This window comes from Platichthys flesus, chromosome 21, assembly GCF_949316205.1.
Source record: "Platichthys flesus chromosome 21, fPlaFle2.1, whole genome shotgun sequence".
Classification (NCBI taxonomy): domain Eukaryota; kingdom Metazoa; phylum Chordata; class Actinopteri; order Pleuronectiformes; family Pleuronectidae; genus Platichthys; species Platichthys flesus.
Window position 1 is genome coordinate 1,855,722 of NC_084965.1, and position 22,531 is coordinate 1,878,252.

At 46.0% G+C, this 22,531-nt stretch overlaps 1 protein-coding gene across 1 annotated transcript in view; it reads left to right on the forward strand.

Annotated features, from left to right (window-relative positions):
- Nucleotides 1-246: 246 nt before the first annotated feature.
- drosha (drosha ribonuclease III) overlaps nt 247-22,531 on the forward strand; it is a 76,984-nt gene continuing 54,699 nt past the window's right edge. Inside the window, exons 1-16 of the mRNA XM_062379440.1 lie at nt 247-279; nt 1,743-2,607; nt 2,700-2,768; nt 2,863-3,169; nt 4,040-4,181; nt 5,768-5,928; nt 6,845-6,925; nt 7,128-7,214; nt 7,350-7,436; nt 9,053-9,124; nt 9,451-9,532; nt 10,079-10,153; nt 11,228-11,397; nt 13,565-13,689; nt 16,340-16,439; nt 19,960-20,067. Of these exons, the coding sequence (XP_062235424.1) occupies nt 1,751-2,607; nt 2,700-2,768; nt 2,863-3,169; nt 4,040-4,181; nt 5,768-5,928; nt 6,845-6,925; nt 7,128-7,214; nt 7,350-7,436; nt 9,053-9,124; nt 9,451-9,532; nt 10,079-10,153; nt 11,228-11,397; nt 13,565-13,689; nt 16,340-16,439; nt 19,960-20,067 (2,523 nt within the window). The 5' untranslated portion in view covers nt 247-279; nt 1,743-1,750. The remainder of the gene's footprint in view (nt 280-1,742; nt 2,608-2,699; nt 2,769-2,862; nt 3,170-4,039; nt 4,182-5,767; nt 5,929-6,844; nt 6,926-7,127; nt 7,215-7,349; nt 7,437-9,052; nt 9,125-9,450; nt 9,533-10,078; nt 10,154-11,227; nt 11,398-13,564; nt 13,690-16,339; nt 16,440-19,959; nt 20,068-22,531) is intronic.

Sequence of the window (22,531 nt, forward strand, 5' to 3'; positions counted from 1 at the left end):
CAATTTTCCATTCTATTATTTAGTAAATATTTATTATAAGATAGTTCATGTTTTATTATTATTTAATTTTATTATTTTATTTGATGTCGTTTCATTTAGTTTCATTTAATTCTAATATTTGTTTTTGTGCTACACTGACAGTCGACCGGGCCGGAAACGATTCCGGGCCTCTCATTGGCCAGCACCAAACCGCTGATTGTGATTGGTCCATTCCCGTGTCCCGTCTCCTAAACACTCCGGCCAGAAACCCTGCCTCACGGAAAGCGTGGTACCTAGCAGGTAAGTCATCGTTCTGCTCAGCATATTTGAAATTAACTAAATTAAACATCAATTAAAAACATGTCGGACTCTAACAGCTGTTGGTTTGTGACCGGACGATGAAGACAGAGACACGTGTGTGTGTGGTTTCACCTCCTCCTCGTCGTTTCCTATGTGTTCTCAATGTAGCTTAGCATGATGTGCGAGCTAGTTTGCTACCGTGTTGCTCAAAGTAGCTTCTGTGAATAACACACCACACGAGCTCATTCTCCTCCAACACTCACGTGCACTCGTCTGCTTCCGGCCACGCTCCTGCAGCTTAATATATTTTATAAATATTTTAATATATTTGCTTTGTAAACCAGTTTCCGTTACACGATTGTTTATTGTGGCCACTTTTAGCTGCAATTAAATGCGCCTGTGATAACAAGATATCTTCAATGAAGCCACTTGGATCTTTAAATACATTAAATATAAGAACCCTTTGTCTAGTTTATAAGATATCATAAGATATGTTCCACTGAAGTAACTCAGGTTACCAGTGGTATCCCAACAGGGGACTGGACCATTCCCAGTGGAAGATGTTATTCTCTGTCGCCCAGTGAAGACAAGAGAAGTAAATACTTATAGTTCAGATTTAGAAAATGTCTTGATTGATATTCAGATATGTGCACATGAGATTCCCGGCTGTCTAATGACAACTTTGTCTTTGTTGGTCTTTACTTGCTCTTCTTTGTCTCGTATGTTGTGTTGTTACTCATTGTTGTGCATGGCCTGAATATTGGTGTGTGTATATTGTTTGCATGTGTTGACTTTAACGAGTCATTTTGTATTTTAATGTTAGGTTGCCATCTTGAGCGAACTCTCTCATTTACAGTCATTTTAATGTTGATTAATGAGCACCGTCCCCGTCGAATAATCAATTAAATGAAATATGAGATAACACTGTACTTATAATTCTTATTTTTAACATAAAGTCATCAAACATCACTACAACTAAACCTAATAAACACCTGTGTGGCTGTAAATACACTGTTAACAGGATTCAACAGATTTACGAGAGGTTCAACACAGTCCTTGTTTATTTAAAAGAGAGAAATAAAAGCTAAATGTTTAAAAAAAGTGTAAATAGTTGAAACAGTTGGCGTCTGAAGGGGAAGAGGAAGAAAATTATATAATAATGACACAGGAAAACAACAGTAAAGATGTTAAATTCATCAACAAAACATACTACTATTAATAACATGACAAAAAGCTTGTTTCCCTTAAAATAGTAACAGCTCCTTATCTTAACCATGACTTATTAAAACGTTACTTAAGTCCCAGACACAAGAAGCAGTGCAACTTTAAACACTAAAGAGTAAAAAATACCAGAGGAAACTACGTCTCCATAGTTCTGAACTTATTGTCATTGATGTCAATTAAGTAAAAATAACCTAAATAAATGTGAATTTTAACCTGATTGTTGTTATTTCTTTTGGCAGCCACAGTCATGTCTTTCCAGCAGGATCATGGGGGAACCAGGGGCGGGATGCCTCCAGGCCAGCACGGCTCTCCTCAAAGCTACCGACCCACCAACCTGAGACCACCCCCCCCACAGCCTCCTGTGCCCCCATACCACTACGATCAACAGGCTCCTCCAAGCTCCGGTTATCATGGGAACAACAGCTACATGCCTCAACACTCCGACTTCATGGGATACCCTCCTCCAGCACCATCCCAGACTCCAGGTTCTCTTAACCAGTGCCCCATGCACCCGCCTTTCCCCAAGCCTCCAGTCCAGCAGGGCTTCTTAGAACCCCCACCTAACTTTCCACCTCCCACCATGCCCGGTGCCACAGGCGGACCGACACCAGGCTCCCAGGTGTCTGCTCAGAATTCCTACCACCCGTACATGTTGCCACCTGTGGCCCCACCACCGTTGCCACATTTGTCCATGCCTCACCAAATGGCTCCTCAGTCTATGAGCTACCACTCTCCGTACTCCATGAACTACCCTCATCCTCCTCACCCTCCATTTCCGCCACCCACTTTCAATCCTGGCTACACACAGATCCCAAGCTCCTCAACCCAAGCAGACAACAGCTTCAGGCCCGGGGGTCCGTACAAGTATGATAAACCCCTGGAGAACCGGAGGTCTCCAGAAAGAGGCTATCGTCATGATGACCACAGGCAGAAGGGCTACGCCTACGGTAACCAGGGCGAGAGGCACAAAATGGAATTTCCCGGAGACAGGAAAGACCGCGGGCGGAGTCCGGACAAGCGCATGAGGCCGGAGGGCGGAAGGTACAGGTCTGAGTACGACCGAGGCCGGACTCCTCCCAGACACAGGAGCAGGGATCGCAGCAGGTACTCAGAGGGCACTTTACTGAATCACATCCATTTGTGAAATGTGTATTTGTTCCTCACCACTGATTGTGTGTTTGTGTGTTTGTTCACAGAGAGCGGCAACGACACAGAGAAAGTCGGAGTTCCCAGTCATCTGACAGGCCCAGGAAGAGGCCTCGCAGGTACACGTGTAATCCCCCAGTTATTATATTAGAGCTGAGGTGAAAAGCACAGAGGACAGGTTTTATCTCTCATCCTGCTTTCTGTCATTTGCAGTCGCTCCTCAAGCAGAGACAGGAAACGCGGTCGCTGGGAAGACGAGAGGGACAGGAGGTCGGAGGCCTCCTCGGGTCTGAGCAGGGAGCGCAGCTACACGTCCATCAGGAGCAAAGACTCCGAGGAGACCTTCAGCGACAGAGACCGAGAGAGGGAGCGAGACCGGGAGCGGGACCGAGACCGAGAGAAGGAGAAGCTGAAGGAGAAGGGGGATGATTATAAAGACGAGGAGGACCTGCTGAAACCTGCCTGGATCCGCTGCACCGACGCTGAGAACTACTACTCCAACGACCCCATGGACCAAGTGGTACTGTGGTCTTAGTTATACGTCCTTCGTTGAGCTGCTAATCGTTTGTCTCTTGTAAATCATAATTTGGCAGCAGTTTGTTTAAGGTCGTTAAAACAAGAGAAGTGTTTGTTTCGACCTCCCTAATTTTATTTACCTCCATTATAATTTAGTCCTCGGCCGTAGTGTCAAAGTTGGATTAGTTCTCTTTTACACTCTATATTTTCGGCCTTGGACGCTCTTCACAAATCGCCGCCCGACCCTTTTCTATTCTTCCCTGACGTCTCTTGATCTTTTGGACTTTTGCGACTCATTTTTCTCTTTTTGAAGTTTTGACCTTTTATCTGTGAGCGCTTGCCTCATGGTGTCCTCAGCTTCTGTCTTTACATGAATTACACATTCTGGACGAGAGCTCAGCCGTCCTTCAGTTAGCTTAAGTGTAGGTGAATGTTGAGACGGAGCCGAGCTTTGTCTTTGTCCGACCATGAACCGATCGATGCCTGTTATGTGCGTGCTGTGACGGCTACAGTGCGACCAGTGGGAGTTTGTTCCAGTAGCTTCACTAACAGGAAGTTGAGTCTCACATGTGTGTGCAGGACACGGCGTTGGAATCTTTGTGTTTAAAGCACGGCCTCTGAATATACAGTTATTACTCATAAACAGATACATCTACGATTTTCTTCATATCCTATTTCAAGAGTGTATTAGTGAATCCGTCTACCAGCCAAGGTCACACTCGACCAATATAATATCCACTGATAGAGTGACGCACAAAGCGCCTGTTGCTGTGAGTGTGTTAAACACTGACGGTGTAATCCCAGCATCTCCTGGTTCTTATTTGCTCTCTCACAGATTCTCATGTTGTGTCTGAATGTGTGTTTCTCTTTCCAGGGAGACTCGACGGTCGTGGGGACCAGTAAACTGCGGGACCTGTACGAACGCTTCGAGGAGGAGCTGGTGAGGAGGCAGGACCGAGCCAAGGCTGCTCGGCCATCATGGGAACCGCCCAAGACCAAACTGGATGAGGGTCCAGGTGGGTCCAGTTGAGAAGCGTCTACCCGGCCTCCGATTGGCTTAGCCTGATATTTTAAAACATCTAAATCCCGATGTATTTGAGGGATGGATCATTTTTTGACTTGTGTCTATTCTTTCACATAGATTTGTTGAGTTATTATGTCAAATCGGTGCATATTAAAAACCACCAGTGTGATGTAATCTGAGATATCATTTCTGTTTTAATCTTCCGGCTCTAAAGATCACCATTAGTTGTTTTTTTTCTACCTCGGGCAGCCGTTGATTGATTACGTTCTGTCGTGTTATGTTTGTACTCGTGTAAGTTGTTGCTGGTAAGTGCAGCGGCTAAATAACATTCAACAATAAACACATTCGTCGACAACCTTTTGTTATTGATGCGCCATAAAACCCGGCTGCGTTCTCAGCCGTGCGTTAGGCCGAGGCAGACGTTCAGCTCAGTGTTTATGATCGTATCTGCGCGGTCTCTTCCAGCGCCTCAACAGTTTCAGTCTCGCTCAATGAGATCTAATAAAACTAAACACGTAAGCACAGAATGTTTCACGCCCGATCAAAATCTGCATCAACAAAACAGTTCTGTGTGACGTCATCTTGTCCTCAGAGCTCAGCTGTGCCTTCACACCGACAGCAAAGTTAATGTGGCAAAATGCTAAAGACGTATATTTGTCTGCATAATGTGAATAAGGTCACGTTTTAATTTGATTGTTATTGTTTCCACGGCAGTAATTTATTCTGCTGTCTTAATCTGGTTAATATCGGAACATTGAGACGTGTGTTCTCACCTTAGCTCCCTCTGACAGAGGTTTTATTCGGGAGCTGGAAGGTAACAGTCTGGAGTTTCCCTGGAGCAACTGACTCTAACATTTGTGTTCTCACATACAGCTCCTCTGGAAAGTTTCTAGAGATTATCCAGAGTTCAGTGCACGTCTAAAAGAAGCTTCAGTGTCCATGTAAACATGTGTGCTGTTTCAAAATAAAAATAATCCAGCCAAGTCAATCGTTTGTCCAAAAAAGTGAAGGTTTAAGATTTCTGGATTTGTTACACCGATTTGTTCACTTTGTGCATTGTTTTTATAGTAAATAACTCAAGTTAAATGATAAGAATAGAAGTATCTACTCATCTAAAGCCACAAACTATTCAGCTGATTAATAATAATCCTCATTTGGTTTCTTGTCAGTGACAGAAATAAAGAAAACATGAGATGTCTGCTGCTCTTTAATCTCACAGTCATCAAAGTCTGCAGATGGTTAAGAAAGTACAACGAGCTGGAATATTTAATCAATGAATCCAACGTAGTGATTGACAGATGATGCAAACACTGTGTTTCCCTGATGAAACATTGAAGAGAAGAACATTTGCTGTGTCATCAGCATTGTGTGGATAATTATTCCTCTTGAACAGCTGACTGAGGCGTTTTGACAGATTGCTTCCCTGTGACTTCGTGTTGTGTGATAGTGTGCGAGGGCACAGCTGAGCGAGGGGGGGGCTTAACCACTCGACCGGCTCCCGGCTCAGCGAATTATGTTTCACTTGTCTGCCCTACAACGCTCTAATGATGGAGGACCTTTTGTGAACTTTGGTTCCAGACAACAGCAGCAGTGAGTCAGACTGCGAGTCAGACGGCGAGGGAAGCACCTGCTCCAGCAGCTCTGACTCAGATGTTTTTGATGTCATCGCCGAGATCAAGAGGAAGAAAGCTCATCCCGACCGCCTGCACGAGGAGCTGTGGTACAACGACCCAGGACAGGTTGGTTTGTCTTAACCAAGGGATGTTTAATTTGTTTTATCATGTTACAAAACCACATTTTGCCATTTTATCAACTACATTTTATTATTGGTATCACTCAAATCGAAGCCTGAGGACCCAAACAGAAGAATTGGGCCCTAACACCAGAGAAAATGTTGACTCCTAGAAAGAAAGTAGACCCTGAACTATATGGATTTAACAGCTAGGGTGACATGCACAGTCCAGACATGACTTCATTCAATTCTAAAACAGACCAGAAATCAGATCTCCCAACTCCTGCTGAACGTTGAATATTGCAGAGAAACATGGGGGGTGGGAAACTCAGGCACTTTGACTTCAGGTCAAACAGTATTATTAATTTAGTTTTAGAGGATGTAGGAGGAAGAAAAGACAAATGTGGATCGGCTCTAGGTCTCATCAGGAAGGAGAGAGAAGTAATGGGAAGCTGCACCTCTGACCCGTTAAAGAAAGAAAACGTGTTGGGATTCTGGTGCCAGGGAATCTATCATTTATATATACGTCAAGATATAATACTTTATCAAACATTTAATGCCTTTTCCAGCAGTGTCTGTCAGAGCAACAAGTTCACGTCTCTGGGAGCTTCTGAAAACATTCTAGTAAATGATGCTTCAGTAGACGAGGCAGGAAATTGAGCTTCAGTTTTTTCGAATTTGAAATGTCAATGACTTAAGACAAACTCGTAGGTGAGCAGTTTTTCACTTTGTGTCTTGATGAAGCCTTCACGTCAGCCCGACACCACCACACAGGAAAAACTTTTAAAAAACCTCCAAGCTCCAGTGGAGGAGTAAAGGTCAGGGGTGTGCGTTCAGGAGATGTGAAATGTTCCGCGGCTCCGGTGTTGTACCCGGCAAAGTGGAGCGGTTGTGTCTGATTTACGTATTTTCTTTCTGTCCAGATGAATGATGGCCCCCTGTGTAAGTGCAGTGCCAAGGCCAGACGTACAGGGATCCGCCACAGCATCTACCCGGGGGAGGAGGTATGACACGCTCTGAATAAATCACCCTCTCCTAACCTTGAAGCTGTGCCACACGGGTGCATGGGTATTATTCTAGTCAGCCCAAATATTCACTTAAAATCACATCATTGGTTTTATTATAATGTGAGAGCAAAGCATACATTTATAATTCACTTTTAAAGTTGATAAATGTTATTGAGATTGTGTGTCTTCTTTCTTTCAGGCGGTGAAACAGTGTCGTACCATGAACAACAACTCAGGGAAACTGTTTCACTACAGAATCACCGTGTCTCCGCCAACCAACTTCCTGGTAGGAATCTGTCTTAAGAAAGATTAAGATGTGAATATTAACACAGCAGAACTTAAATAGATCAGTGTCATTACTTCATAGTTGAATGAATGTAATCGCTGTATAACAACGTGACCTGCTGTGTCCTGCTCTCAGACCGACAGGCCGACGGTGATCGAGTACGACGACCACGAGTACCTGTTCGAAGGCTTCTCCCTCTTCTCCCACAGTCCTCTCACTAACGTAAGCCGGCTTTGTTCCTCACCACGATGCCTTCGCAGTTCTGACAGGAAGTGGGCGTCTGTTCTTTTGTTTTTTACATTTCATGTCATCGTTATTATTTATTTGTTTACCTGGAGTTTGCAGTTTGTGTGTTTTTCAGAGGCAGTCGTCTCAATGAGTATTCGACTGTTTATGTTTACGTGTGCTTTTTACGTGTTTCTCTCCACACGGATGAAACAAGGAACTTTTCAACAAGCTAAAATAAAACTCCACTTTTCACTAAGGGAAATTAATTCCATATTCAAGTGTTATGCATTGAAAAAACAAGTATTTATCTAATAATAATAACAATACACTTTCTTTACATTGTGCTATTCTTAACCTGCAAAGAGGACATATCACCATAGAGGAAAACACTCAGAGGGATAGAACAATAACACAGTTCCCTCACTGCACTGAAACACAGCTGAAGGCCGGATATTACCCATGATCCCCGGCTTCCTTAACCAAAAGAGTTTGTGCTGTAACTAATCCACCAATTTCTGTTTAGAATTCATCATATTTTCAAAAGTTTCCTGGCTGAATATTGACGATAAACACCGGTTGACTTCTTCGCGTCACATATGACTCTTCTTCTTTCTATGTGTCTGTGAAGGCTGCAGATATAATATATCCTCCTCCTTGAACTCCCCATTATTCAAAAATATCTTCTTATTGGCATTTGGCTTCAAGTCGTTTGACATTTTGTCGCCTGGACAGCGTCCTCCTCTCAGCGCGTTGACCTTGTGCAGAGTCGTCTCCATCGCCTCTGAACGTCAGTGACTTTTGAACATGAGAGAGGTCGTGACTTAAAAGGGCCGCCGCTCTTTCTGCAGCCGTTTGAGCCCCGCCCTCCCCCCCCGACTCTTAAGTTCAAACGAGATAAGAAATCGACGGGAGACAATAAAAACCTGGTTTCTTGAAAACTCCCTTTTTAAAGGGTGAATATTCCACGTGTGCTTTTTGTGGGTCAGCGTCTACACGTGTGTGTCCTCCTGCATGTTTGAATAATAAACCACTCGGTCAATATCTGCCTCGTCTGAACAGGGCTCAGAGGATTAGGCGTGATTTAAACTGGATAATTTAAGCAGCCCTTGTTAAAAGCTGGGGTAAACGCTTTGTGGCAGCGCGGGGATTAGGAAACCTCGGAGCGTGGTGATATTAGCCTCCTGCTAGTTAGCCGCCAGGATGGGCAAGAATGAAAGTGACTCCCAGGTTAATCCCTTAAAATGTCCCCCTGCGCTCAGACAACAAAGAGCGTGTAACTAGGGAGATTAAACACAGAAGAGCAGGCTTATCTCTTCAGTGAGATTTGAGTTACTTAATTTTAAAGAGTCAGGTGCATGTCATTGAGTGTGTGTACACGTCTCGGTGTTTAATTTGACCGTATGTTCTGCTTGTTTATCCGCACACAGCGAGTCAGAGCGGGGTTCGAACCTTCTCTGTACACGTGAGAGCTCCACTCTGGACCAGCTCTGCGAGCGGGGATGAGTTTTTAATGAGTTTCATTGAAAAGCTGTAACCTCTACCTAACGCCATGGTAATGAGTCGGCCCGTCCTTTCTTCTCCCTGTCCTCTGCTCCTTTTCATCATCACAGATTCCATTGTGCCGTGTGATCCGCTTCAACATAGATTACACCATTCACTTCATAGAGGAGATGACACCCGAGGTCAGTAAAACCCCACTTTATCTCCCGGCTCCTTTTCACCCCCTTTGTCTCTTTCTTTTATTTTTCTTATTTTATTTTATCTCAAGCGGCTCAGCCTGATGGAGCTGAGCCGCACGCGTAGCCCTCGCACCTCGGCGCCCGGGCGAGCCGAGGTGCTAATCCTTTCAGAGGAGCGAGAGGGGATTCTTTTTAACCTGCTGAAGTTGATTACAGCGATACAGTGGCTTATGTGATAAAGTTAGAGAACTGGATTTACTTATCTCTCATATCTACATGAACACTGAGTCTGGACTGTATGTCACACACCGTCCGTCTCCTGTGTCCAGAACTACTGTGTCCGAGGCCTGGAGCTGTTTGCCTCCTACTTGTTCCAGGACGTCCTCGAGCTGTATGACTGGAACCTGACAGGTAGGAATCCCAGAAGACGGAACCAGTTGCTTTTACAAATTGGGATTTGCAGTCAGTGCTTCCACAGAAAGCAGAAAAAGATTCTCCACCAAATAAACTGATCCATACTGGCTGAAATGGCTGAAATGGCTGAAATGGGAGAATCCTTATTTTTTCTGTTGCTGACCTGTAAAGATTATTTGGAAAAAACAAAAATATATAACTTAAAAATAGAAAAGAACAACACAAGGATTTGTGTTACTATTTAAAATAGATTGTGTTTGTCCGTTACAGTAACTTAGATAAAAGTCTGAGTGTATTTATTTTGAGACAAATGTGTTCAGTTATAAATAAGATTTGAAAAGACAAAAGAACAAACTCACGCTGCGTTGAAAGTCTGATTCTGATAACTGTCGTGAAATTGGGAAGCAGCAGAACTGTGGTTGTCATCCCAGCCATAACTTTCCACTCTAAATCTTAGATGTGTGTGAAAGTCAGACCTGTCAGACTTGTGTTGTGCAAAGAAACAAACAACCAAACAAATAGAAATTCTTCTCTCTTGTCCAGGGCCTGAGCTGGAGGACCAGACCTCCGGATGTCGGGGTTTCCATTTCATGCCGCGTTTCGTCCGGTTCTTACCTGGTGAGCCTCTTAACCAGCGGCTCAGAGCCTCCACTGCTTTGCTGTTTGTCTCCCTCTGTTGGTCAGTGGCAACGCAGCTTCCCGGTTAAAAAATGCAGGGGGAGAGAAAAAGAGGTTGCACGTCTCCAGCAGTTATACATTTCTGCATGTGATGCTGATGTCAGCTTCGGTTACAGAGCCCGAGCAGCTGTGTGGCTGCGTGATATTCATCTTCGATGCACATGATGGTGCTGGTGCGCTATGATATCACCGCTGAGTTTGTTATGACAGCCGTGCCACCTACCTGCTTTCCATCAGAAAACCATTTCTCTCCCAGCTCTTCCCATTTGGTCCGCTGCAAACATGTATCTGCCTCTTTTACAAAAGCACAAAAAAGAAAAGCAAACTGTCCAGTCCGATGTTTGTGATATGATGTATAAAGAGAGTGAGAGCACGGTGTTGTTTGGAAGTTACAATGTGTGCGTGTGTTTGTGTGTGTCTGCATTTGTTATTTTCTTAATGCATTTCCAGGACTGAGAGGGCACTGGGTTTTTCAATCTGTCTGTCCATGTGCACACACATAAATGGAGGTCAATCAATTTTGCATGAGTGTCTATTAAACCGAGTATGTTTGACTTAGGAGAGTGCATGTGTGTGTTGTATTTTCTGCACGTTCATAAGGGACTCTCTGTCCCCTCCTGACTTTGTAAGTACATATTTGAATGTTATTCCTTCAGCGTGTCATTGTGTGCCTTCACGTATTGTGCGCTGCCGACCTTTCAGCGGTGCCTGTGTTCACCTGTGTGTTTCCTGAACATTGCAATTGTGATGCATCGGGACATTTTCAGAGAGCATGTAATATTGGCTCCGAGGTGAAGTGAGGTGAGACGCTCGTAGAATAACTGAGTGTGTTTTTAAACATGAATGTTGATTTTTAGGCCAAGGATTAAAGCAGCGAATGAAAACATCAGAGAAAGACCCCCCCCCCCCCCGTGGAGCCACAGCTACTGCAGCCATGACTCTTTGTCTATGTCAATTAAGTTGTGTGTATTTATTATCCGTGTGTAATTGCGTTGTTGAATATGTGTGTCTTAGATGGCGGGAAGGAGGTGCTGTCCATGCACCAGGTGCTGCTCTACCTGCTCCGCAGCAGCAAGCCGCTCGTGCCCGAGGAGGAGATTGCAGACATGCTGCAGTGGGAGGAGCTGGATTGGCAGAAATACGCGGAGGAGTGCAAGGGCATGATCGTCACCCACCCGGGCATGGTGAGGCCTCAGCGTCTCTGTGGCGACAGGAGGTGGCCTTGTCCGCAGTTCCAAGGGCAGTTTGTCGCCCCCCCCGACCCCGACACTGCAGGAATCAGGCTGTTGCCGTTAGCCTGTGACATCAGCCTCACCTATTCTCCCCAAGGGCGTTTGCTGTCATCAACAAGAGTCGGGCCGAAGCTTTTATGTCACAGCCAGAGTCGGTCGACCTTCTTCTTCTGGGCCCATATTTTAAAGAATGTACAGTAATTGTGTTTGGGTAAAGGTGAAGATGTCATTGCTAGCTAAGAGGTTGTGTATGAACAATGAATATGATTGTTTAACCTTTGGCGTGGTTGAGTTATCGAGTCACCTGCGCTTCCCGACAGGACTGAATCGTTGCTGTCATGTTTTTGCAGAGCGTCGGGTGTTTAATAGTCTTCCATCCCCAGACTCAAGTTAAAGATTGGGCTGCCACTCAAACAAAGTCCATTAAAAAAAGAACATAGACACAGAGACTTACTCTGTTTTACTGAAAGTGGAACAATCTACAGTGGTCCTCTTCATTGTCGCCCTCAGGCTCTGGTTTAGTGGGTTTGGTGATGTGTTGGTTTTTATTACCTCCGGTGTCTGAAGGGGGCTGAGAGCTCGGTTAATCCAACATGCAGCTTCTATCAAAGCTTTGTCCGGAAGACGCACAACTTACCCAGAACTTACCAAACGTATGGAGATACTGAGCCCTGTGGGGAGATGCAAGACCCATGTGAGAATGTGAAGGCTGTGGGTTTAGAAGTCTGTGTGCACGGATTTATAGTCTTTGCCCTCAGATTTGTAAGCTGTCGCCTTGGAGTCACTCAAACAACTTGGTATGTGAGTGAAGAGCAGAGGACACACGACTATGAAAGGGCTGAAACCTCTTGTGCACAACATCGAATGGCATGAACTCCACCGCGTATTCAACAAGGTTCCAGAGAGCAAAATACAGAAGATGTTAAGTTGTACAATGGCATGTGCAGTGCAGTCAGTTGTCCAGGTGTTGAACTGCCCTTGTACAGTTGATCTGCTCTTTCCCATTATCATGTCACATGTAGATGTGACATGATAATAGCAATGACTTGGCCTGCATGCCTTCAGAAAGACGCAGAGATTCCTCCTTCTATAGTTCAGCTCTATCAAAGGAGAATTGTCCTCAGCTCGGTACGCGGAACCTGAACTGGAGAAACAGTTCTTGTGTATCTCGTGTTTTTAGTCAAATCCCTGTCTTTCCCCCGATGTGTCTTATCATCATCCAGAGATGAGAGAAGGACGGTAAATGAAGATGTTTGCTTTTGTCAATGAATCTGTCAGTAAACCCTCTGGGACGGCCCCTAAAAAGACGATGAGTCGATTCATCAGTCGAGAAAACAACGAGTTGACTCTTATTTTGAAAGTAAGGAGACGCTGCATCCAGCTCAGCCCACAGCACGCTCTTGTTTTGTAGTCCTGTGTTGTGTTACGTCAAGGTCAACGTGTTTGCTGCCAATCAAACACGAAGTGCGATGGCTTTACACAGCGGCCTGCTCCACAACCTTCAATCAGCTACGGGCCATTAAAGCGCATGTAAAGAACCACGAGACGCTAAATGACCTCGTGTGTATGAATTAACATTTACAACCATTTGCATAGGGGCTGTAAACAGTCATCAAGCCGTCCAGCGAGCCAATCAAACCGGATCCTGTTGCCATAAAGACACAATCACAGTCGGCTGGTGACCTCTCGCTCCCGAATCAAAGTTAGTATTCAGGTTGTGACGAGCATGCGCGGCTGATGTCAAGGTGAACCCGAGCGCCTTGGGCCATCTGCCGTGCAGCTACTGGCGCCTGATGCTCCAGCCCCCTCCTCTGATCCCGCAGAATGCCTGACAGGCTCGCTGTGATTGGGAGTCTGCTGAGGACATGTTGCTTGTCAATCTCCCGCCCGATAAGAGCGTCAGAAGCGAGCTCGCCGTGCCCGACATCCCTTTATCATGGTTGTCCGCTCGCTACAAGCCTCGTCTGGGCCTCATCTCCTCACATGCCTGTGACAGACGACCCTCCTGGCCTGGATTATTTGTTATTTCACATATCGGGAGCAGATGGTTGACTGATGGCTGCCTCGTAGCCATATGAATGTGTTCATACTGTAAAGTGCAACCTCTCCCCCCCCCTAGAAACCCAGCTCGGTGCGTATCGACCAACTGGACAGGGAGCAGTTCAACCCGGAAGTCATCACCTTCCCCATCATCGTCCACTTTGGAATCCGTCCCGCTCAGCTCAGCTACGCCGGAGACCCTCAGTAAGATCGCACACGTGCACACAGACCCACACAGTCACGCACACAAATGCCATCCAAATAAAGATGCTTCCCCTTATAGTTCCCACCTGCTGCGTCCCGGCTCCCTTGTTCCCACGACTCCTTATTCACAAGCGCTCTCGCAGGACGCTTCGACGGCAGAATCCCTCGTGTTGCACGTGGAGCACAAGAATGGCATATGTCGATTAGAGGGGGGGTGGTGGTGGAGGTGGAGTGGGGGGCGGGGGGAGGAGATGGAATGGGGAGTTGAGGGTATGAGAAAACGAGTGGCATGACATTTTCACATGCATCGTCACGGGTCCCAGGTTTCCGCTGGGTGCCTTCGCCGTGGGAGCTGCTGTGGTTTGTCTTGTGAATAGTAATACCACACACACACACACACACACACACACACACACACACCACAGGCAGCAGTAGGGAATACTGTACTGTGCTGCTGCATAATTAACGAAAGCAATGTATTAGACCATCTGAGCCGCGGCCTCTTGAGGTGTTCCGAGTCAACGCCACGCAGCCCTGTGGGTGCCGCTCTCGTTCTAAATGTAACCCTGTGATTTATTTCTTTTCAAACTCAAATATCTGGTCTCGTTCAGGACTTTAAGAAGGAGGTGCGGGAGGAAAATGATTTTGATGAAGATGCAAACAAGAGGACAATCGGTAGGAAAATCCATTTAGCCGGTGTTAGTTTGCTTCCTCCCTCCGACTAATGTCCTCTCTCCCCTGCTGCTACGTTCTAGCAGTCAGTCCGCTGAGCTCTTTCATCCCCGTGCACCCTGCTGCCATGTCAGACTTCTCAAAGCTGCACACAACGACAAATTTATGGATGGACTGGGACATCATTAGCTGATGCCGACACAAGTAGTGAGGGACCAGTGGAAAGGATTTCCTACCGCTGCTAATGATGCATGAAGCGAGGGCAGGAGTCGGTGTTGATTGCGGCGGCAGCCTCTCAGAGAGGGAGCCGTGGACACAGCAGCAGTACACAGTCTATTTATTTACTCGGGAGACTGAAGAAGCTGTGCCGTCTCCCTCCCTCCGCTCGCTGGACACATTTGTGTTCAGGGCCGCCACTCGATCTTCTGCGAGCGCCATCACGACCGCTGAGGCAAGAATGATGACATGTCAGAGGTCAGCGAATGTAAAGAAAAGGCAGCAGGAAAGGAAGGAGCAGGACAGAGAGTGACAGCCGAAGAGGGATGAGGAACATAATGGAGGGAGGGATGGAGGGAAGTGTAAGACATGCAGCGATGTGAAGGGAATTTAAGAAACCGAGAAGAACATGAGTCTCTTCTCTGTCAGACGCAGATCACAGACCACTCCGTCTCTTTTTGACTCAGCCTCTCTGCTCCTCTACCCGTCCCTGTTCCCCGAAGGATGCAGCCTTTAAACCGAGACACAGCTTAGGCCTTTGTTATTCTTTTAATTGAGATTCCCCCTAGTGGCCGAGGTTACATACTATACATTTAAAACCTACCCTCTACATCTATCCTTGAACATCTAGTTAAATTCTAAAAGAGTAATTACTTCTGCATGTAGATGAAACCAGTGATGTTACAGATGGTTTGTCTGAGAACAGCTAGAGACAGGAAGAGGAAGCGTATGCTAATGAAAGCATGAGCAGGCAGTGGCGAGCACCACGGCAGTGCTACCCAGAGAGCACACAGTGGATCTGTGGAAAGGTCATCGGAGCGGACTGGGGACGAAGGGGCCTCCCAGGCTGGATAGACTCACTCTCCCTTTCTCTCTCTCTCTGTCTTTCTGTGTCACGCTTTCTCTTTCTTCCTCTCTCTCGTCCGCTCCGGCTGCTTCCGTGCGGAGGTGGTGGTGAGCTGATAATCGGGGCGGTAAAGCCGTCTCAGTCCCTCGTCTCAGTCTCTAATGAAGTCCCCGCTATTAAAGCTCTATAATTCTTCTGTTCCTCAGTACACCCTCCGCGTCTTTCCATCTCCTCTCTCTCTCTCCTCTCTCTCTCTCTATGCCTCTCTCGCTCTCTCTCCTTCATTGCACCGTCATATGCCCGAAAACCCCCCACCACCTCAGCCCTCCGTCCCACCAATCATAATTGAATAACTCTGGGTAAATGAGGAGAAAGTCTCCTGAATGGGAGCAGAACGGTCACACTCGGCCCTCAGTGCATCAATCAGGGGGTCTGATTGAAAAGAGAGAGGGAAGGGGGGGGGGCAGAGGTGGGGGAGAAAGGGGAGTCGGTTAGTGCGGTGGCGACATGTCACCTTGCCGATAACTCGCTGCCTCTGTTAAGATGCAAATGAGTGTAAAAGACAATAGGGCTTCACAGAAAATGAGAACGAGGAGGTTGTGAGTTTGCTCTTGAGGGCCGATCAAATGTTTTATGACTTTTTCAGCAGCAGAGATAAGAAGGTGGAGTGCACGTGGTCAACGTGTGCGTGAGCCTCGCAGTTCAAACAGTGGACGTGTGTGCAACACAGAGAATCTGCAGTGTACACGGGCCTCACACAAAGCAGCTGATGCAATAACGGCCCCAGGCTACTGTTAAATTATGTTTAATATCAGCCGAGCCGCCGATAAAATATTGATGTGCTGCTGCAAATCAGCAGAGTGAGTGGGAGACGGACTCCTGTCAGCCTGACATCACCTCGTTCTCTGTTGACAGGTACCAGAAGCTGTGGAAGAGCTACGTGAAACTGCGCCACCTGCTGGCCAACAGCCCCAAGGTCAAGCAGATCGACAAGCAGAAGCTGACACAGAGAGAGGTGGGTTGAAAGCTAACGCACGTCCTTTGATGTTCCTCGTTGCCTTTGACACACTCGTGTTTTAACGATGCCAGTCTGTAAATCGTTTGTGTTTCCGCGTGGATGTGGTGCAACGTGCGTTCAGTTCGAATCCTCCGGGGGAGTTCGTTCCCAGCGGATGAGAAAGGTTATGCGCTCGCTCGCTCGTCTGATACAAGAGATTCTCAGCCATTGATTTAAAACACCAAACTATTACCATTTCTATTACTCGTGCTGTGAGCGCCGATCCCACGGCTGCTCGTCTGGAAGCCACCGGGGGAAGTCAGCTGTTTCCTCACAGTAACAAGGATGCTGGCACTGAGCAGAGACACAGACAACAGCCATACTTTCACACTTATAGAGTCGTTGGACGGACAGATGACATCTTTCTTAAACCAATAAAAGGGAAGGTTCATGTTTCAACAGGAATAAGGATTTAGAACCATTGACCGGTTGTCATATGTTGGAGTGAATCAGTTTTTCCTCCTCTTCTTTGTGACCTTTAAGAAATAAAGTAAAAGTCCAAAGTCTGTCTGAAGGTAACACGAGGCTTCAGGAGTTCATTCGACAGATTATTGTTTTAAGACATCTTGAAAAATGTGAGTCGGTCCTTTGACAGCATAATTTAGATGAAACTACTGCTCAGGATAAGAGGGCGGTAAATGCTCCCCTGAGTTGAGAGTGAAGGTCAAATCCCCGCCAGGGACTGAAGCTGGAAAAGGTTCTGGGTTCAGTGAAGTAATGGCCGTGCAGCCATGGAGAATCACAGGGTACAGGTGCTGCCTGTGTGTGGCCCGAAGCAGCCGAGCTCCAGAGCTTTGTCCCGTCATATCTCTCCTGGAGGCCGGACTGCGATAACTTCTCTGCAGCAGATACAGCTCGTCCTCTCTCTGAGGACTTGGACGGCGCCGCAGATCCTGTCTCCGTCTCCACTCAGTTTGATTCGCTCTGAACCAATAATGAGCAAGAACTCTTGAGCTCAATTAGCTTGTTTCCCAGGTAGCTGTCGGCTAACGGCCCCTGACAATCCTACTGTCAAGCTGCACTGGAGCAATTAGCGAACCCAAACACATGCACACTCTCACACGGGGTCCGTCAGGCACCTCCGCGAGCGTGAGCTGCGTCAGTGTCTCTTCACCGGAGTGGCATCGATGCCTATTTAATGCCACTGGGAACGCTGGGGCTTCTGGGTGTAACTGGTCTGTCACTGACTTAACACCCGTTCCCCTGATAGACATTTGCTTCCATTAAGAATCAGCCTGAGAAGTTGGCTCCCCCAGTCGGACCTGTGGTTCCTTGGTGCTTGGTTTGGCGTTCGCTGAGCTTCAGGGAGATCAGCAGTGTGTTTAAACCACGGTGAGAACTGGACTTCACAAAATTCAAGAGAAAGTAGCCCATTAAAACAAGGCCAGAATGTGCCATTAAGAAAGTTTTGCAACGGTAATACAGACATTTGTTTCTTCATGATCTCATATCTCTAATTTGAATAAGTATGAGGTCCCGAGTCTGCACTTTGGCAGTGTATTCAGCTCGGAGTCTCTATCAGCTCAATGTGGATTTGGGGATTTGCTCTGATTCCTCCTTGCAGATTTGGTCGAGCTCGGTCGAGCTGTATGAGGAGATTCTTCACAAAGCTATCTTCAACTCATTCTGCAGATCTTCTTCTGGGCTTCAGCCGGGCCACACAAGAACCTGAGAGGGTTGTGTTGCCTATTTTCAGTCTATCGGTTGATACGGTTGCTATCCCACTCGATGTACATTACATACCTTTTATTTGTTTGATTCTGGGGCTTAATAAAGATGCAGAGAGAAAAATGAAGGTAACAAAGTACACAAAGTAAACTTACCTTTTGACTTTAGATACATTTTGTTTGAATATACATTCTGTTAGACATTTGTATCTTGTATTTGTGAATTAATAAAAGTGCATTTAAAATCTATAAGAAAAGCTATGTACTAGTACTAAAGTGCAAACAGACACCATTGACATTATTATAGTATTTTACTATTAATAAACTAGTTTTAAAAATACGTTTACATAAACATGAATGCTAAGAGTGAAATGTCTGTGGAATGTTGGTCGGGCTCCAGTCAACACATCCCTCATTACAAATACAACATTTTGATCTCAGAGTGAAGGTCAGCCATGTTGAAAAAAACATTATTTGTCCTCTGGAAACCTGAAAATCGACAGCCAACTTTTTTCCCAGACCTTATCGCGGACCATCTGCAAGTCCAGTAGCTTTCATCTTCTCCCTTTCCCATGTTCAGATGACGTGAGGAAAATACACAAAGCCACTAAATGAACCTGCAAAGGGAGTCGAGTGCAACAGATGTTTTTTTTGCCGTCAGTGGGTATTGGATTTCAGACGGTGTCTTTGGTGTTTGACCTCAACCTGATCCAAAAAACACAAACACTCCTCTCAGCAGAAGGATGTGATGACATAAGTCAAATGTGCCGTGACTCGCCTGTTTGACCGGCGGAGAGTTTCTCTCTCTACCTCCCCGTCCTAGTTCATTATTTACTTTCTGTGCTTGTGTCCATTCCCTGACCCCGTGGAAAGCCCTGCATAATAAAGTATTTACATATCATTCACGGTTCTCTGTGATTACTGCTCTCCGTATACAGTGGCTGGCTGTGCACGGGGAAGATGTGCAGCGTGTGGTTGCACACGCATGTGTTTGTGCGTGGGCGAGCGTGTTCACTTTGATGCACAGTTCAAAGTAGGATGGCATTATTTATTCATGCCTTTGTTGTTCTTATTTTCTCTGCGAGTCAAAAAAAATTCCTGCCGTTCCATTTTAGGCAGATCACGGCGAACTCCGACAGAGTCAGTGGCATCTCAGTTGAATGAAACACACACACACACACACACACACACACACACACACACACACACACACACACACACACACACACACTCGTACTCTTTGAGGAGGAGCAGTCTGTCAATACATCTCCCTTCTAGCTTGTTATTTGTAGGACCCTCTTGTCTCAAACTCAACCACCCCCACTGAATTTGCAGTTATTTGCTGTAGGGCTGACACGTGTGCGTGTGCGCGCGCGTGTGTGCGTGCGTGCGTGCGTGCGTGCGTGCGTGTGTGTGTGTGTGTGTGATTCTGAGTCCTGCTGTTGCTGATGGAGCATCCTCCAGGCTCTTGTGTGGTTCTCTTAATGGGCAGGCAGGTGCCTCTGCACAGGGTGGCTGGCTTCAGCATCAGCCCTCCTACACCCTGTCCCAGCACCACCACCACCGCTGACCCATGGCAGCGCCTCAATTAGCCAGGACCAACAGAGCTGTCACTTCTCCTGCAGCTCCTGTCCACTGCTGCACCGTATGCTTGTCGTGCCGTGCAGGTTTCATTTTATTGCATGTGCCAGCGTATCTGTTGGGAGAGAAGGGAAGGGGTGGTGGTGGGGGGGGGGTGTTGTGAGGATGCGAGCTGTCCCTGTGGGCTGTGCTCCAGCGGATCAATAATTGACTGGCTGGTTGTTTGGCAGGAAGCTCTTCAGAAGATCCGCCAGAAGAACACTATGCGCCGTGAGGTGACAGTGGAGCTCAGCAGTCAGGGCTTCTGGAAGACTGGCATCCGCTCCGACGTCTGTCAGGTAACACACCCGTCAACTGTATGCACACACACACACACACACACACACACACACACACACACACACACACACTGGCACATGTACATGCTGTAACACTCGGGGATGGAACACGTGGTCACATTCACATGCTCACAAATGTGTAGATTTGTGAAGAGGTTAACATGGACTCACTCACACAGACACACAAAAAAATGGTGTTTACATAATATCTCAAATGAAAAGCACTAAAAATCCTAACACCATTAAAAAAAGCTTTTAAACAAGAACATTAATTTGATCATTACAAATAAATTAAGTGCAGAGACACAACGGAGGCACACAAACAATAATATTCATATTAAGTAAGAAACGTGAAATGGTTTATGAATCAAGAGAATCACTTACGATTAGGGTTTTAATAAAAACAGATTTTCAATTTAATTTTGCCAATGGATTTGTTTCATTATCAAATGTTTTTTTTCAGGGAAGCAACGTTTCAAAGTAAAACGATGTCTCAAGCTTCTGGTTTTGTTTGACCAACAGTTCAAAACACCCTAAATATTTATGTGAAGTGTAGAAAAGAGCAAATCCTCACATTTAAAATGCGTTTTTAAACATTTTTGTTGATAAATGACTTAACTCACTGAGTCCATTGTTAAATAAGCTCCTTAGTTAAACTGTTAAGTAGACGAGGGGCCTTGTGTTTGAAAATACCTGAGGGGGAGGGGGGGGGGTGGTCGGAGTCCCAGCAAACAGGAGCCAGACAACCAACAGCCTCAGAAGTTATCATTAAATTATTAAAATCATTTCTAAAAGTGACTGAGGGCCAATGCAGCGCAGCTGAGTGCTATTTTCATATTTAGTGGAGATTCTGCCTTATTGCACCTTATCGTTAGAGTTTCTTTTACCATATTTCCTGTCTGTAATAATTTGTAAGTATCCAGGTAATGTGCTGGCAGTAAAGTTGTGAGCAGATTGTCTGTTGATAAAACACATTTCAATTTACAGAATGATTTCCTGGTAGAAATTGAGCCACTTATGCAAATTACTAATAAATACCAAACTTATCAGAATCATGAGCCCTCTGACATACTGTGTTAAGAACTACTTAAAATGAGAAACAAAAAATACGTATATAACATGGCTTTTTAGTGAAGTCCCATCTACTAACATGGAGAAGAGTTCCTCCCTGATGATGAAGACAACCACCAGGGGGCAATCAAGCCCTTCTTGTTTGTGGAGCTGTCATGTCATCCATCTTTGTTTACAGTCTATTTTTGAGACACAGCTACATCACACACATGACATCCCGTCAATGTGTGTCTGAATATAATATGTAGAAAAAGATGTCCCGAGCTGCAAGCATCTCCAGTACTCTGCAATTATCCTGTAAGCGTGCTCATGCATGCACACGGACGCACTTCCACTCAGACGGACACACACCAGTGCTCGCCGCGCAACCACGGCCAGAAACTTGCCGTGTGATCTTTCCACGTGTTGCGTCACTTCACCGTTCAAGTGTCAGAATCCGTGTCAGGAAAGTGGACTCCCACAGAGCCTCGGCAGCCGGACCCTTCATTAAGTAACGTCTCAGACCTGACAGTTTATTTATATACAACTGGAGCACCGCTGGCTCTGGCAGGAGCACATGTACCCTGAGCTCCTTCAAGCTCTTGTGAGGAGGCAAAATAAACCAGGACTTCCTTTTTTTTATCGCCACATACTTCACACTGAACGTAATCTGGATCTCAGGGAAGTGGCTGCGAGCGTATGAAGCGCACTTTTCCATGCTCAGTTTTAGCACGAGCGCTCCTAATGAGACTTGAACCATAACTCTGAATGTGTTCCCCATCGAAACATACAGAGCTACACTTGTTCACAGACTCGTGAATGTGATAAAATGCACTCGTGTGGTTTATTTCCTAATTCTCTTATTTATTGTCTGTTGCTGTATTTTCTGCCTGTTACTCAGAAAATAATTGGCATCAGTGTTGAGCATCTCTCTCTCTCTCTCTCTCTCTCTCTCTCTCTCTCTCTCTCTCTCTCTTCTCTCTCTCTCTCTCTCTCTCTCTCTCTCTCTTTCTCTCTCTCTCTCTCTCTCTCTCTCTTTCTCTCTCTCTTTCTCTTTCTCTTTCTCTTTCTCTTTCTCTTTCTCTTTCTCTCTCTCTCTCTCTCTCTCTCTCTCTCTCTCTCTCCCTGTGTGCAGTGAGGATAGCCTACAGCTGATACTCGTGCTCACACTCGGAGACGAATGACAGGAAAGTTCTAGCCGCGCACACCAGACCTCTCTTGCAGCAAGGTCTAGCAAAGAAGGAACCAATCCATAATTGCTGCCCAATTATATTTGCTTCAAGCTGTACTGCTACGACTAATTGGTTCCTGAATAATTTCACTTCGAACTCGGCACAACATGTGACACAGACGAGAGATAATGGCAAAACTGACCTATAGTTTCCTGATTCTAAAAGCAGCCGCTCCATTTGGA